Source organism: Phaethon lepturus, unplaced genomic scaffold, assembly GCF_000687285.1.
Source record: "Phaethon lepturus isolate BGI_N335 unplaced genomic scaffold, ASM68728v1 scaffold19916, whole genome shotgun sequence".
In the NCBI taxonomy this organism is placed as follows: domain Eukaryota; kingdom Metazoa; phylum Chordata; class Aves; order Phaethontiformes; family Phaethontidae; genus Phaethon; species Phaethon lepturus.
The window spans coordinates 27216-45730 of NW_010548371.1; the positions used below are offsets into that span (position 1 = coordinate 27216).

The 18515-nt window shown below is 39.8% G+C and overlaps 1 protein-coding gene across 1 annotated transcript in view; it reads left to right on the top strand.

Moving 5' to 3' along the window:
- The window catches only part of TFAP2D (transcription factor AP-2 delta (activating enhancer binding protein 2 delta)), a gene marked incomplete at its 5' end in the record, with an annotated part of 32740 nt that extends 16023 nt beyond the window's left edge, over positions 1-16717 (top strand). The window contains 2 exons of the mRNA XM_010289944.1: positions 625-738; positions 16498-16717. Of these exons, the coding sequence (XP_010288246.1) occupies positions 625-738; positions 16498-16717 (334 nt within the window). The remainder of the gene's footprint in view (positions 1-624; positions 739-16497) is intronic.
- Positions 16718-18515: the final 1798 nt, after the last annotated feature.

Below are 18515 nucleotides of genomic sequence, written 5' to 3' on the forward strand. Positions count from 1 at the left end.
CCTGTGGGAGAGGTCTCAGTTGAGGATTCATCAGTTCTTCTGCCTCAGATGTTACAAGGAAGCAGTGTATGGACACAAATGGAAGCCACCAGAGCAAAGGTAGCATTTTTCTTCACAACTCCTAGTGTTCCACTTGTCTTAAGAGCTGGGGGACAAGAAGACAAGGCCAGAATGGCCAGGACTTTTACTTGCAGTTAAACTAGTGCACACAAACAGATGTACAACTAGTGGCATATTTAAACAAAGTCTTCAGGCATGTTCTAATGTTAGTTCATTGTTTTCTTTAACCATAACCATTGCTTCTAACATAGTTGAGCTAAACCAGACTTAACACTGCCAAATTGGGTACAATTCAGGAGAGAAATCACATTTTAAGATGCCAATGCTAACATGGCTTCAGAGGGGAATTGCTCTTCAAGAGTTTCTGTATGTTGCTGGCTCTGAGAATTTGAGGTAGGGAGTCAAAAGGTGGATTTGTTTGCCTTTAATTTCTTTAACAATGCCTCTGTCAAACATTTCTCTTATGAATGAGATAAGGTCAGGATAAGGTGACAGTGTTATGGGAATCAGCTTTATGGGAAGGATAACACCTGTCTAATTTAAGAATTTCTATTTTCCTTTCAGACAAATATGTAAAGAATTCCAAGACCTTCTAAGTCAAGACAGATCACCCCTCGGATCCTCCAGACCTACTCCAATATTAGACCTCGACATCCAGAGACATTTAACACATTTCAGGTATGATTTTGAAAGAGGAACAACTACCCAAAATTCATAATTTTGGTAAAGACTACATATGATGCTATAATGTTATTTGTTCCCTTACCTGGAAGACTATGATAATTGTCTATATTCTGTTATCTGTGGCTGTTAAACGCTCATTTGCCCAGCAATGCTGTTCAGGCTAGTTGCATTCATCCTAATTCTAGGGCCACAGTCTGGGTTTGAGTAAATCATTTTCTACATCTTCTGACCAAATCTCCCCATGTGGCCAGAATTTTGCCTTGCTCTAGATGTAAGCCAAATCACAGCCAACAACAACGTGGACGGTCCAGAAATGTAGAAACTCAAATGTGGAGCCATAATGACAATGTAGACAAATCAAAGTAGCAATAAAAGGAGGAACAGTTAAGCTGCATCATTACCAATTAACTAAATAGTTCCAGAGCCTCCTCTGTGCTACTAAGACCATTTTACCTCACATTACCATGACCCTACTATTAACTCTAACTATTATTGGGCATGGTGGTGTTGGGTTAACAGGTGAACTTGATGATCTTGAAGGTCCTTTCTAACCTTAATGATTCTGTGATTCTGTGAACTCTTTGGCCTCCAAAGCAGACTGGCCTCATAGCAGTCTAGATACTGGAATGGTCTCATTGCACTAACCCCTGAACAACACCCTGGAAAGGTCTGAGAGAATGTGAGCTGGCTCAGACCAAAGAACCAGAGACTGCTGATATATTTAGACTCAGTTCCTGTACCCATGCCCTAGCAATATTTAATTTACTGGTGTAGACAGCCTAAGAAGCTGTTATGAAGACAAGAACCCATGGTACATGCACACCAAGTCCAAAGTTCATCAGAATATTACCCAAGTTATGAGTAAAAGTGTATAGACAGTTTGGGATCAGAAAGATTTATTAGCCCAGGAGTTGCTGTGCAATTTTATGTTTTTGCTTTAGGCTTTTTTTTACTGTTAGGAGTGAGATGGGAACTTCCAGTGGGCCACTTTGAAATAGTGGGTTCATCTAAGATATTTATCAATGATAAGTGTGATGAAATATCCTAGGTGTGCTCCTGTCTTTGCTCAGACCACAGAGGGGAATACATGACTATCTGAGGCTACAGATTTTTTTTTCTAGACATCAGCCGATACCTCAAAAAATCAACATGTAAAGAACTGTTCCAGAGAGTTGTTTACAGACCATAACACCAAACAGGTTTTTTAGGCCTATAAAACTTTACAGTAATCTTACATATTCCTGAGCACAGTCAGCTGAGCCACTCTTCATTCATTAGCTGGACAGACAACTTTTCTGCCCCAACATCCCAACATCTTTTAGTTATTAAGATTCTGATAGAGCATGAAGCATCTACCAGCCAGGTGGTGGTGTGGTACCTAATGTTTAGTCCCTCAGACTTTGAATGGAATCCACAATATCCACCATCCCACCTCTTCCATCTCTCTGTTGGAGGGTGAGGAGAGGCAAGGATAACGCCTGGTACGCAAATACAGACATTCGTGTTTATGCTCACACCTACCTGTGTGCAATCTATGCATATACAAACACATCTAGACAACCCCACTTTTGCTCTCATGCAGTGATATGAACACACACATACCACCTATGTCTGGGTATACTTTCCCTTATACACACATACTCCAAAATACCTAACTACATTTGCAAACAAAGGAAGACATACTTATTTATACGAGGGATTTTAATGGGCTACCTAGGCTTGTGGAAAAACAGATAATCCCCTATTACATGCACGCAAAGAAAACGTGATACAAGGTAGTTAATCTGCAAGGAATCCTATGTTTAAAGAAGAAATAACAGTTGGGGTAAAATGCTGAAGGCTCCAGCTACAAAATTTGTCAACTGGTACAGCTCCCATCCTTCTTTCTCTGTTTTACTTCAGTATGTTGGAGTACAAAGCTTCTATAGGCAACTCCTGGGTCAGTCAGTGGTTTCTTTCATGCCTGCTTGTAGGCAGTAAGTGTTAGACTGAAGATGGGCACCTAGAAGAGCACAGGTCTTGATCCTACACAGGTGCTTCCCTAGGCTTGAATCAGACAGCCTCCTCTCATGTCTGTGCTTGAGGAATGATGAGTACTGCCAGACCCAGAGGCTGACCTGAGACCATATTCCTCTTCCATCTATTGTAAAGAAGCTGAGGTCAGATCCAGCTTCTGGCCCAAAATTCTAACTCTACTCATCTACATGTAGGTGTCTCCATTTCAGCCAGGTGTATATCTTCTGCTATAGTCTTCTAGGGATCTCATTTGTATAGGATGTGAAATCTGCATTATAATTAAGCAGGCCTAGCATAGACATCTACATTAGTGTGACTTGAATTTCTCTCTAAAATCCATTGGTTGAACAGTCTGGTCCAGATCTCCAGCTGAATGGGAGCTTAGCCAACCAGTACACACTAGATGCTTACATTGTAAATAGCTAAATCTAGTGTAGGCAAAAAAATCTCTATTCCCGTCCCCTAAATCTGTCAACCTTCACAGCTAGGTCATTTGAACACTTCCTACCACTACTTGCCTTTTTGAGATACCACAGATATCACAAAAGGCACTTAAATATGTCTCAGATGCCAGAGAAAATGCAAGAACAAAATTCACCATGTTTTCCAGGAGCATTAAGTATTTTCTGAGTCAAGTTTTCAGCACAAACTGCTTCTGACCAATCACTTGGTTTCTCTGTCTTTCTCTGAGGGATAAGCCTCAGACTGAACCAACCTCTTTCACGGGAAATTTGCACCTGATCTGTTGGGGATGAGAAAAGAGGAAGACATTCTTGGTACCCCAACACACGGAGAAAGTCCTTGTATCCTAGGAACAATATGCTCACTGCTGTCTGAGGCATAGCACAGCCTCCTACTGGTCACAAGCACAAATGGCTGCTTGTCATTATACATCAGTTGGCAATTATTTCATAAAAAGAATGTTGAAAGCATCTGCCTCACATAAAGCACATGCCTAACACTAAGAATTCCAATATTTAAAGTACATTGATCTCCACATCCCTGGTCACAGGTCCCATCTAAGTCAGATTTCCAAAAAAGTAGGTTGTCCTTATTTATTACATTGAAATGAACATAATCATCATGTACCTATATCTGTAGGTAAAGTGCTTAGTAATTATATGCAGAGATGGATTTAACCTTCATACTATAGTCATTGTCAAATACTCTGATGACATCTTAATAAGTGACTGGTCCTGGTTATACACATGAAGGTAATGTTATTTATGACCAAAATGCCCAAGAGCTGTCGGTGCTCTACAAATAGGTATTCCAGAGGGGACATAAATCTGAAGCAGTGACTCCACACAGTCATCACAAATTGTATAACATGCTGCTTCAATAAGGAAATTTCCATCTTCATTTCTATCTATATTCCAGAACTTTGGGTTTTCTCACAATGAATCCTTTGTCTCTATGCTGTATGAGTCTCTAGATTGAGATGGAACCAAAACATTATGCTTGGCAAGGACAGACCATAGTCTTCCACTGGAACCTCTGACAAGGTTTTGTGGATGTTTTTAGCACAAATATAGCATATTTTTTAAACCATTATCCAATATAAGCTGGTTTTTGATCATGGGAAATCTTTTAGACTTTCATACAGATTTAATATAACAAGAAAAGGTTCAGAAATTCTGCCTTGCAAACCATAATCAAGGCAGCAAAGAAACCATGAGATGAAAAGTTGATATTTTATACAAATATATACACTTATGTCATATGTCAGAAAGTTGAAGAGATTTTTTATGACCAGACAGATTCAGAGGAACCACACAAGTCTGTATTATTACAATAAATTATAAGATAATGAAAGACTCTCAAAAGCTATGAAATCTGATACCTACAGCAAAATCCAGCCTCTACTACCTTGGGGTAAAAGGGAGTTTTCTTTAGGACTAAATCATCCACAGCTGGTTAAAGGTAGAGTTATGTGCTGCACTTGTCCACAATGTTACTTGCCCAATGTTAATAATTAAGACCAGGGTTCACAGACTTACACAGGTCAGACCGAAGCAGTGTTTCCCGTTTCCTCTGTTTTAAACCTTTGAGCTCACACTTCTCTCTGAAGTTTTCCCACTGAGTCCCAATTCATCAAGATCTGTAAACATGTGTCCAACCTGAGGTACAGGATAGTCCCCATAAAGGGATCAGAATTGCTGGGTGTGCTCAAACTCCAAACTCAAAGTTCATACAAAGCGTAAAACAGGAAATCTTCAAAGGAGTTGCAGTGAGCCTGAAAACTGCTGAGCTTTGCAGAACTTTACCAGATACACAAAAAGCAGAGGCTCTTCTACACTGCTGGTACAATCATGTTTGTGCAGCTGCTCTCTGAGATGTCCACCTGACGTGAATACAGAAAACTCAGTGCTGCATGAAGAATGATTTCCCAGTATTGTTTGACCATGAACAGACAATTCTGTAGACCCTTACACTCATAGCAGCAACTATTGTGCACTACCTGAGCCAGGGTAGTATTATGCATGCTTTATTCAAGATTTCTCCCTTTTCAATACATTTTGGAGTATCTTACTACAGAGAAGTTATATTGTTATTAGTAAATGAAAGCAGTGCCAGGGCACAGGTATGTATTAGCTGCCTGTGCTGCTTTTTGGCAGAATTCCTGGGGTTTTGCCTGGTCTATCTAGTACTGTCCCATGCTATTCCTGGGCACTGTGGCACATATACATCACTAATATATATGTAGCTTGAGAATTCAGGGAAGCACTAGCCCTTATTACAGCCCTGTTAGGTGCCTTACCTGTGCTATAAATAATGTACTAAGACTTAGAGAAGTCCAGCCTTATCAGGGCTGGATCATAAGCCACTGACCTCATGGGTAAATGTTGGGGCAACTCAGATTTCTAAGCATATACATAAGTGTGGGTTCAAGAAAAGGTGATATGTTGTAGGACTACCCAAGCTCTTTCAGCTCTTCTTTGATTCCTTCATGGTAAATGCAGAGAAGCAAGTGGAATAATCTTGTGGGTTGTGTCTGGCCCGAAAGCCACCAGTTGAGCTACCCAGTCCCCAGTTCCTGAAGACAGAATCAGCATTAAGCCACTGGGCAAACAAGAAAACCCTGGAAAAATCCATTTCCATTACTGAGGGCTTAGACTTTTTGTCCAGACACATGAGTGTGTTGTCCTCTAAAGGCTGATCTGTGTAAATGCATTTATGAGTTTATTAGACTAGAAAAGTACTAGAAAAAGTTCAATACTATAAAAGAACGCAAAAGTTTCTGTAGCTTTAATGAGAGGAATCTATTTCTCTCACCCTTTGCTTTCAAAATGGAGTGAGCATCAGGAAATGAAGAGTGAGAAGGGAAGGAAGGAAGGAAGGAAGGAAGGAAGGAAGGAAGGAAGGAAGGAAGGAAGGAAGGAAGGAAGGAAGGAAGGAAGGAAGGAAGAGGAGAAAGTAAAGAGAAAGAAAATATTAGATAAACCTTAGTTTATTTTAAAATGCCTTCCATTACTTATAATTCAGAGGTTCTTCTCCCAAAAACCCCACAGACTCATGCAAGACTTTTGTGTACATATGCATGTGTCTCTGTATGCAAGAGGGAAAAGCTGGTGTTTTAATTTCTGCTGAAACTTAAACCTTTTTCAAATCCCACTGATGACAGTAAAGTTGAGATTTCATCTATCTTTATTTTTTCAGGACCGAAAGGTTATACAAATCTCTCTTTAGCATTATAAGTTGGTTGGTTTGGGATTCAGAACAGATAAAAGAGCCTAGTTTCATGCTCAAGTGGAACTGAGAGACAGCTCTCAATTATCCAAGGTGATAGGAGGAAAAAAGAAGTTTGGAATAGTTAGAAAAGCAAAAACATAGCTGTAAATAAAAAAAATATATAAGGCTTTGAGAATAATTCACTATAGAAAAACCTGAAAACGGTGAACCAGGGTAACCCTGACCTACAGCAGATGAAGACAAACCTGCCTGGAGACTCAAGAGCTCTGAGACACACACTCAGAGACTGTATGGTGCAGGTAGTTGTTCTGGGAGATGGTGAAGCCTTGGATAGCCCCCAACACCCATAATCCTGCCACTAACTCAGCAGAGCTGAATGGTGATCAACAGGTTCTTCTGCTGGATCTGGAACAATGTTAACCAACACAATCATCAAGCCCCATCCTTTTCCTGGTAATGGCGTGCAGGTAGAACTGAAGCATGTCAGTGTGGGAAATGATTTGCATTAACTTGCATATCAATCAGTTCTCCAGTAGTTTTGCACTTCCCAGGCATTTAGTGCATCCAATCCTCTCCAGAGCAGAGAACCAGACCGGGTGAACCAAACATTTTCAGTTGTGTAGACCCCTGCTGTGAAGGGAAATGTTTCTGTCACATTTCAGAGGAGGAATGGAGACATACAGAAATTAAGACATTCCAAAAGATACATGAAAACTAGTCTAATAAACTGTATGGGCATGGTCCTAGATACTGGAACAGAATTGTCTGTAATGTTTGATTGCTACTGTGGTTCCTTATATGTATTTGGTCTAGATCAACTCGTTGTGTCCCAAACAATACCCAGGCACAAGTGAGCCTTATTTCAGTCAAGAGGATGTTCTCAGTTGGAAGCTTAGATATGGTCACTACCTGGCAGGTGAAAATGCTTGAACAATGGAGATGAAGCCAAGCTATGCTTATATTCATGATCAGGGGAGAAGCCTGGGCACTCTTCACTGTAGCCTCAGTTTAAAAACCTTAGGATGATTCACCTGTTTGGTGCATCTAGGAATCTAGGGTCATTTTAGGTGTTAAAGGACACCCTGTCTCATATTCATCTGCCACTCCCTCAGTTCAAGGGTCTTTTGTGAGACCTGCATCACATCTAATAACCTTATAGATACTCCAAATGTCCCATGGCATCTCTGGTGGTATGGGTAAACCTGTGTGTTCACTTTCCATCTCTCCTCTTGAAGCTGTTTCCTTTTGCAGAGACTGGACTGAGAATGAGGCCCCATGAGTATCGTTACCTAATGTAGTGGTTTCTGCATTAAACCAAAACTAGAGTTCTGGATCTAGGACCCCTGTTTTATGCATTTCACACTTAAGTCTGTTGATAAAGTGTCAAACCAGCCTTCAGCCTAAGGATCAGAATTTAGGACAATCCTCCAACTGGACCAAATGTCCAAAACTTTACATTAGTATTTTTCTTTATTTTAGACCCTATCTCCCTCCTGTTGAACGGAGAGAGTATGTATCTATCTACCTCTTCCATTCCACTGTTATATCTGAGCTTCCCACAGATTCAGCCGGGAACCTGAAAGTCATGCTGACATGTGTCTCCTTGGTTTTGACTTCATAACCTGCCCTTGCATCAGAACAGATTTATTGGGTTTTTTTAATTTTTGGCAGAAATCTTTTTTAGCTCCCCAAAATCTCATAACAGCTGGAGTTACCAGAAAACCCACTAAAAATTACCCACATCCTGTGCTGGGAAGCCAAAAAACATGACACAAAAAACTTACAAGGAGAAGACTTGCTGAGATTATACTCAAGAGATCTCTGTGTGTTTCTTGGCTTACACATACAGACTCCCTGACCTCATTAGTCAGCCTCTTAGTCTCACTTTCTTCACCTGTAAAATTTGGTATAGACATACCTTCTACATTTGTCTTTGGGACTCTTCTGTCTGTAAGAAACTGTAGTGTCTGCAAAGTTCAGATATCCTACTGATGTCACCCATCGTATAGGGACCCACTGATTACAGAAGTTGGATTTGATCATCTAACTTCGCAGTTACATTTCGTCAAGATGCAAAATCACATCTTTTTTATAGGATGAACGGTCTTCACACAAGTCTTATGAGAATTGGCTGAGGGAACTGGGGTTGTTTAACCTGGAGAAGAAGAGGCTGAGGGGAGACCTTATCACTCTCTACAGCTACCTGAAAGGGAGTTGTAGCGAAGTGGGTGTCAGTCTTTTCTCCTAAGTAACAAGTGATAGGACAAGAAGAAATGGCCTCAAGTTGTGCCAGGGGAGGTTTAGACCAGATACTAGGAAAAATTTCTTCAGTGAAAGGGTTATCAAGCATTGGAACAGGCTTTCCAGGGAAGTGGTGGAGGCCCCCTCCCTGGGGGTATTTAAAACATGTGTAGACATGATGCTTAAGAACATGGTTTAGTGGTGGACTTGGCTGTGCTAGGTTAATGATGATCTTAAAGATCTTTTCCAACCTAAATGATTCTATGATTCTATATATAGAAGATAAAGACAGCAAAATCGCAAAGGGAAAACTACTTTCTTGCACATGACACTTTTTTCAGTGCAGAAACCTTATAAAAACAGACAAAAAATAATAGGCTCAGAATGCTAAAGCTAGATAATGAAAGCAATCAGCATCCTCACAAATTATCCTATGTTTTGCCTAGCCATTCTGCTGATATGAAACAGCCTTCCTATGAAACCGTTTGAGACAAGAGTTTTGTCATTTAGCCAGTCTCTGAGCCTGAAGCTGTCAGCCTCCTGCGAGTGCCTGGCATCACACTGACAAGGTGACACAAAAAGCGAAAGGCTCAAGAAACCAGAGCCTCAGACTTTGGGAGCAGAGAGAAAGTAACATCCTTCTTTCTGAAGGGTGAAAGGGAGTAATGAAATGGGTTTTGAAGCTTAACTTTTTTTTTTTTAACCGTAATGAAGAGCCAAGCCCAGAGCCTTACTGGTGGGTTGCCTTTACAAATGCATGTACCCCCCCTCTTATATATTTTTCTCTCATTTTTACATTTCTTTGCTTATCAGGAGGTAAAGCAGCTGCTATCATAATTCAAGTCATCTTGATTAACAGCAGCAGCCTTCTGTTTGGATGCACAGACTGGAAGAAGCCTGGTGCACAATGAAGTTTGTGGGAAAACACCTCTGGTGCCCTCTAGAGTTCCCTGATTTTCATGGTCTCTCTCAATCTGGCTTTAGATTCAGCTTGCTGAGAGGGACAGCACTGGTTCCTAGTACTGAGGTACTAGTAAATAACAAATAGTTCCTTTCTTTTTTCTTTTTTTTTTTTCTTTCCCTTGGCTCTTTATTTACCAAAGGTATTGGAGTTCATTCCTCTGGAATTTTTCGCTCACTATCTTTCTCAGGGATTCCCTCCTTGATCTTTCCACAGCAAGGGTTCAACAACTTTCTCCTGATCTGTTGATGACCAAAATCTTTTTGGAAGGGAAATTCACAAATTTCTAATATTTCCAATGATTTCTATCATGAGTCTTATGATATCATATGCCCTTAAAGCCACAATTTATGGAATCAAGAGAACAGATGAGAACCTCTTTTCTTTATCTTCTTCATTAACAAATAAGTTCTATGATTACCAAGGAAAAAGAAAATATACATTCATCAAAGATGGAAAAAAGCTTGGAAAGCTTGATTTGTTTTTCAATCCAGTACTTAAGATTTCTTAAAATATTTAAGACATTCATTTTCCCAAAAAAAAGGAATGCCATCCCCTCATTTCCAAATTACTAGGTTACAAAGCTGCATTGTCCCTTGCCATCAGCATGATTATAATGCTTACTTCCCAGTCTTTCTCATTTAAGGAGAGCAATGGGGCTCCTCAGCTACGTTAGCTGCCTCACTGGAAAAAGTCTATGCATGGTAGCAAGTTGGATGAATCTCATTCATTTCTCTACCTTCCCATAGAGCAGAGGTGTGACCGTTAACTAAGTGAAAGGACAAACTGAAGGAGCTGATGGCTGTGTGAGGGACACGTATCCAGTCATCTTGGAACTGTGGTCTCACTGATGGATTTGGCTCTGCAGGTATTAATGGGTGGTGAGGCCACTTTTCATCCACAGTTAGCCAAAAGCTTGTACATCTTTTTCTCATTCAAAACCAGCAAATCACAGTGTTATCCAATGTTTTATTGGAGGATATAATGTGCTATGGTGGAAACATTTCTTGGCAAACACCCAAGGGTTTCTGTGAGTGCCATGTGCACCACAGTGTCGTGGCTTAATCTTCGGTCTATAGCTCAGAAATACTCCATAGTCACAGTCTTGGATATTTCAGATATGTTCCTTGGGCACTTCTCCTAGTGAGGAAAATCAGTCCCAAGGTCTAACTTATACAGAGCTGAAATAGAATCTTTTGGAAATACGGGGATGAGGCATCAGCTCTAACACTCTCTTCTTTCTTTCTCCATTGCTTTTACACATGGTTAAAGGAGGTCCATCTGCTCAGGAGAACATGTCCTTAACACACCTGTTTGGTTATGAACAGAAAACAAGCGTGAGGTCCTACTTTGCAAGGCAACATTTGTATGTGCTATTTGTCACCCTGATCCTATAGACTACAATGTCCCAATGTTTGCCTTGACTATCAGTCTAATTTGTGTCATGGTCAGGCATACTGGCCTTCTGAAGTAAAGTTATCACCATCTAATTCTCAAGGCACCCTTCACAAGACAGACCTTGAAATCAACAGAAGCACCTCAAAGTCAATATAGGCACCTCTAACTTAGTATGTTACTTATATCAGTAAAGAGATTAAAATATTTTTCTATTTCCTTTACAGCAATCAAAAGTCTTATCGGACCTTATTATTTGTCATCCACCATGTGTTGTTAAATTTGGATAACCATGAAGTGATTTTCACATTCAAAGTTCTGAGAAAGTTCTAACAATAAGTTCAACCTTACTTTTTCTTCACTGTTACTGTTTTAAAGTATTTGTTTATTTTAAACAAGGGTGTAAATATTCAGTGCAGATGGCCTCTTCCCCCCCACTGAGAGGGAATCTGTTTCTTTTGCCACGTGTAGGAGTTTCACCAGCCTGGGGTATGGAGGAATCCTTGAGGTAGTTGCCAGACAAGAGTCTAAGCCTTCAGGCACACTTGGATCTTTTCACTTTTAAGTAAGGCCATCATTAAAACATGAGCAGACATAATTGCATCATAGCACTGGGCAGAATTGCAGGCAGGTCTGGATGTCCTTAAGCACAAGGTTTTATAATATGTTTGCCTGATGTTCATTGTCTTCTTTCTGCAGCTCTCCATGCACAGTACCAAACTCAGAAATTTTAGCCTTGCCTTTTAGAACAATAAGGTTAGCTTATAAGAGTTGCAGTGAGATGCACTACAAAGCTGAGAATACCCAGAAGACCCCATTATGAAACTACCGTGTTTAATTTTAGGCTTTTAAACCAAAATGAAAGTATTATAATGAAAGAAACTCGTTTCATAGGTGTGGACCATACTAAAAATGAACCAATTTCAGTGGAAGATAAGTTAGTTTGAAAAATCAGGCAACTACACTTGACTTTCAGGAAAAATATTTGAATGCTTTGTCATTAATTTTCTGTCTGTCATATCTGATTTAAATAATTTAAAATCAGATTTTCTCTCCAACTTGAAACTTACTTTCTTCAGCAAAGGGAAATTACACAACTTTCTTAGATTTTTCAGAGACTTTAACTTGCAGAGAAATAAAGTCCACCAAAATTAGAGCAAGGGGAGTGACTGATAAAAATGTAAGATGAAGTAGAAGATAATATCTCTCAGACTTTTTATACTCATTACCTAAATTGAGGCTAAAAAATAGAACCTCACAGGAGCATGGCAAGGTGGGCTGGTCAGAAATTTTCCAGAAAATGGTTTCTCTTAATAAGCTTCATGGGAAAATTAACAGGCTCTGCATATCCCTATCTGTGGAGAAGAATACCTTTATCAGGAACTGAAAGCAGAGTTGCCATGAGACTCTGCAGCACCATTTCACTGAAAAGGGTTGGCTTTTTTTATAAGAAATACGTTATTTTAAAAAAAAAATGCCATATTTGATGATTAGTAGTACATAAGAGACTAAACTGTAAAGGAGATAGACCCCTAACTTATCCCACAAAATCCTTTTCCTATGAAGACTAGTTTTCAGACCAGAAGTTTAGGATTCTGATCAGGATTAAATACCCATATCTAGCTGTTTCAACATAAGTTGGATGTCTAAGCTTCCCATGTAGTCAATTAAGATCTAGGACAAGGTATAGCTGAGTAAACAGTAGCATGCAGCATCTTTTTAGATGCTATTAGGTATGCCATCAGTCCATGTCTGCTTTAAAAAGGTGCTGTTCTCCTGTAAGCGCTCTGCTTTACCTGCTCACCTGATGCAGATGTCTTGTTATAATAGGGCATCTCAAATAGCTCCAAACACACATTTTTATTCATCTTGATGGAGCCCTCAGTGTAGCCAGAAGAATGGTGCATCTCACCATAAAGGAAACACGTCCATTTCATGCGCTAAATCTTTTTCCAGACTTCTTTGACTCTATTGAATAAAGCCCCAGGGCTTAATTCAGTTACTTAAACATTGGTATCTTGTGTCACGTGAGATTCACAAGGGTAACCTGCCTGGAGTCAAAACACTGAGAAGCAAGGTAGACTTAAGTCTTCTATCATATCTAGTAAATCTGTGCAGATTTTTCAGATGTCATCGTTCATCTCAAATCACTGTAGACTCTTACATGTAGGAAACTACATTAAGTCCCCTTTGATGGTAATGGGAATTTAGGCACCGTTGAAGTACACACCTACAAGTTGGCACCTACATTTATGTACCTTGACATCAGATTTTATCTCATTCTGGAATTTTCTACAGTATTTTTCAGCATTTGAGAACATTAAAGATTTCTATCCTTGTTTTTAGCTGTATAGAGCATTTCTGAGACAATCCCTGGAAAGTTTCACTGTAGTACTCCCACGTTATTCTTCAGGGTGTATTGAGCTATCAGATGAACATAGTACTATTCCTTTTGCTCAGGAGTCAAAAGGTTCAAAGAGAGCAAGCCAGAAGATTTCTTTTCTATTCAATCCTTTGTTAAACTTACTATTTGCATCTACTGGAAATGAATGATTGCAGATACTACCAACTTTTAAAATTGATAAACTAGTTTCTTTTACATGCAAGATCATAAATACTTTTATATATGTCTCTGTATAGTCAGTTCCCCAAATCAAGACCCAGAAGAGCACACAAGCAGTGTAAAAATCATGAGAGATTATAACTAGTAATGATACACTTGAATTTCCTTTTTCTGTTATTGTAAGCTCCATCACATTTTCATTTTTCTGGACTTATGAAGGCTAGAAATGATGATAAAATGCAATACAAAATCTTGAAATCGCTTGACGCATAAAAGGACTTGAAAGGGTTAAAAATAATCTTATTTATAAGCTAATGCTGATCTTGTTTTTACTACTATTAAGAAGGATGATGATAATGATGATTTTTATTTTCCTGGTATGCCAGGTATTTCTAAAAAAAAAAATACTGAAGCAAGGTATGTTTACCTCTTTTTAATGCTAAATGTAAAAGATGCAGCTATTACTACAAGCTCAAACTTCAAGAGTCCAAACTTCAAGAGTCATGTGGCATTATTAATTGATGTCTGCAAAATAGTTCTTGTAAATATTTAATTATCATTTTCCTCTCATTGCTAACTGGGGATAAACATAAATTCCTGCTTTTAAAAGTGCCTGGAGACTGGTGGATAAGTATTCTCAAAGCGAGTTATTTGTTAATAGCCTTTGGGAAACCTTTTATAAAAGACTGGGCCACTCCCAATCTGAAATGGAGAGATACTTCCAAACGGAGCTCTCATTTTGGTTAGGACTCCCATATGTTTAATGTCTTCCCTAGGATACCAGCTTTCCTAGCAAACAGGGCTCCCATGTCCAGCAGCCAGAAAGACCACCCTAAAAGATATCTTGGAGCCTTCCCTATGGGTTTGGGGTGTTTTTGATACTTCTGGCAATTGTCCATGTCCTGTATAACCTCTTTTCCCTTGGTCCCTGCTTTTTCACTTTTTTCTAAAACAGCTGGAAAGACTGAGAAGCCAAAGTGCTGAGGACAGGGGTTCTCACTGAGGTGAAATGTTCCCATTTCTGACCTACCTGTGGTTCTCCATTAGAGCAGGGTTTACCGATGTGGTGCCTAAGACACCCAGAGAGTTACTGCAGGGACAAGATCCTAACTAGCATGGGATGGGAAACAGTTATTGTTTTATCAGAATCACCGTAATGTTTTGTTGTGGGGGTTTTTTTCTCACCCAAACCAATATAAAGTATTGATTTCTCAAAAATGTCCGCAAACTCAGAAATGAGCTGCTGTTCCTCTCCTTGTCTTCTTTCTGTCCTGAGCAGAAGTGGCCTAACTGAAATCAGACTTTTAAAAACTGCAATGATATTTTAACCTTTGAAAGAATTTTTCATTTATGTTACTAAATGAAAATTAAAAATCTGGAGGATTTGTTTGGGTTTTTTTCACTAGCGTTTATCAAAATGCATCATTATAATAATGAGAATAATTTGTTTGCTTATAATAAGGTGTCTAGTACAATTTGAGTTTCCCTGGCCCTTACATGAACATCTTATACTGTACACATAATATTTAGGTAAATAGGGCTGAAGTCGATTGCCTAAAAGCTGGTCTCTAGCACCATTTCTGATATCCTAAGGTAGCTGAGACATTCTCACAGAGATGAGGATCTAAGAGACAGGACCTGTGGGAAACTTGCACATTTCTGGATCTGCAGGTGGAAGCCAGGCTAGATGCCCAAAACATCTCAAGTGACTGTGTGCACTGAAATGCTCCTCTAAACTGATATGAGATTAATCCACTACAGCTCTGCCTGTTGGAGCTGCCTCTCTACCTATTAGCTTCATTAATACATCATTTCAGTAGCTGTTAAGTGAGGAACACCGCTGAAATTCAGCTACTTTGCAGTGCAGAAAAACAACAAGCAAAATTCAGTGTTATCTTGAAAAGAGCATTTGGATGAAAGGTGCAAGAGGGCAAATCTATATCAGTAAATTCAACACCACCAGGGCAACATTGTTGGGACCTGGTTATTTTTACTTTTAACTGGTTAGGATGGACCGTGAGTGTAGCCTGGCTGAACTATCCCTGTGTGAAAAATTTCCTAAGCATTGTTTGGTCATTGGTTGGTCATTGTTTGGTCATTCAAAGTCAGGTTGGACGGGGCTCTGAGCAACCTGATCTAGTTGAAGATGTCCCTGTTCATTGCAAGGGCATTGGACTAGATGACCTTTAAAGGTCCCTTCCAACCCAAATGATTTGATGAATTTATGGTTGATTCTGTGATTCTGTGATTGATTCTATTATTCTATTAACATTGGCCAGGGACTATTCTCAATACGCAGTTCTGATTCCACCTTGTTGGATGCTCAGAGGGTTTAGCAGCACAGATATGGCCAAACCATGCCAGTTGTGCTGTGGCTCAGAGACAGCACCTCGGCATTGCTTAATTTCCTAGTATAGATGCAGCCATACATCCATGTAGAATAACCAGGTCTTGTTGTTCAAGATCCTGATCTAGGAGAGTGAATAAACCACACAGAATGGGTTTAATTTACCTGAGAAAGTGGGAGCCAAACCTTCTGGGACGGGAAAAAGTAGCAATGCTGAAGAGCCTAGGGCACGGAGCCTCTTTTGGCCTCTCTGAAGTCAGCAACTCTGTGTCAATCTGCATCAGCTGAGGATCTGTCCTACGGTGTTTCAGAACTGAAACTCCTACCAAAACCAACCTTTGAAGCTGTATGTAGTCTGCTCTTCTGCTCTACTCTTTTCTTCTCTGTTTCTCCCATAGGTAATAAATAGTTTAGAGAGCAAATCTTGAATTTCACTATAGCAAAATGAGTAAACTCTTCCATGTATGTGAGTGCATTTATATTTATGTGCGTGTGTGTATTTCTTTTTTTCTTTTTCTGTCTCCTTCCCATTTGTAGTTTGATCACTCATGGCTTTGGAACTCCTGCAATATGTGCTGCCCTAAGCACTTTCCAAACTGTTCTCAGTGAAATGCTGAACTACTTGGAAAAGCACACATCGCACAAAAACGGAGGAGCGGCGGAATCCGGCCAAGGACACGCCAACTCTGAGAAAGCCCCCCTGCGGAAAACTTCAGAGGCTGCTGTGAAAGAGGGCAAAACAGAAAAGACAGACTAGCTACATCAAACAGAATCTATTTCAAGAGAGTCTTGCTGCTGATATTTTTTTTAAATATATATATCATTGAGGGCAATTTATCTCCAGTGGACCAAATCCAAAAAAGGGGGAAAAAAGAAAAAAAAAAAAAGAAAAAAAAATCAAAAAAATAAAATTAAAAAGAGAAATATTAAAACAGAGGGAAATAGAGAGCGTGAGAGAGGAAAATATTCAACCCTAAGAACAGCAGTGTACAGTAATTGTGTGATGAAAATGTCACTTTTTAAAAATTTATGTTGCTCTATACTTTTTCGTGCACGTAGTATTTGATTGTTCTGAATGATACACTAACACTGTTTTTATAAGCACTTCTGGACTTGGCTGAGGTGGCACATGAATTTTGAAGCACTTTCTTCTCCGGCAGCACAGTTAGGGCCAGCACATCGGTTGTGGGACACACAGTTCCAGCATCCTGGTTTTGCTTGCATGCTGGATAGATTGAAAGAAGGGCTTCCTCTGATCCATCAGAAATTCCTGATCTACTCACCATTGGGAAAACAATATGGAAACCTGGCAAAAGAGGAATTCTTGGGTCGTGGGACAAAATGAACCGTTGATGTTGGGGGCTGCTCATCCCTACGTGGGAATGTACAATAAAGCTGCACTGGAATGAGGCCAGAACCTGTTGGGAATCTGTCCTGACCATTCAAGCAGCAGCCATGGTGTCTCTTGTGAAAAGAGCATGGCAGACTAAAATGAAAAAAAAAACCCTTGACAGTTTCAGTAAGAGCCCTGATCCCCCTGTGAACTTCAGATTAAATGACAGCATGGGCTTCTGTCCTCTATCTTCTCAGCCCCTGGTCCCACAACTCTGCAGTCTGCCACACCTGGGTCTCTGTTCAACAGGATCAATGCAGGCAATTGGAGTCACCTTTTGTGTTGCCTTGATTTTATGATGCTTTCTTTTCTTCAACAGCTTGTTTCTGCAGCTTTATTGTCTTTATAAATCCAGCTGAGGTGCAGAGGTCTAACAGAATCCACTCACTTAATGAAAAGAAAATAAAATAAAACCAAAATGACAAGACAGATTGGCTTGGTCCACAGCAGCCTAATGGTAATAACCTTGCTAATGTACTTTTGAAATATTACTTTACCACCTATCACATATCCTCACTCAGAAAACATTGAAGGCATAATCTGAGCTCAAGCCTCTTTGAGTCAAGAGGTTTTTTCCAGCCACTTTCTAACTTCTTCTTCAACAAGACTTTTATTCCATTCCTTTTCTTCTTTTTCTGACATCATTTTCTTGAGAAAGTTAGGAAGGACTGGTATTACAGGGTGGGGTTATGCTGGCTATCTAAACTCGTTTTAAGATCAGCAGAACCAGACATTTTCTTCCAAGGGAAAATTCATCTCTTTCTATGGTAGGAAATAATATTAGTTGTCCACGTGTAAGTGCTTAGAACCATTTGAGACGTTTTAGGGTATATAAGACAGCCACAGAGTTTTGACAGATATGATGTGAAAACTAATTGGACTCACCTGGAGGAGGAGCTGGAGGATCCCAGAAGACAGCACTAGATACCTATGGGTGGCCACTTGACTTGCACACCAGTTGCCTAGGACAGGTAGAAGGGATCATCTGGAAGTGCCTGTCACACTCCACAGATAATAGTTGGACTGTATTGGTGGCATTTTACCTTGTACGTGACTACAACTGGATTAACCACCTTCCACTCCCTATAATCAGTGGAGAGAAAAAGGCACTTACAGTATGCAGTTTATCCCACCTCAAAGCAATGATGAATCGTGCCCTGAA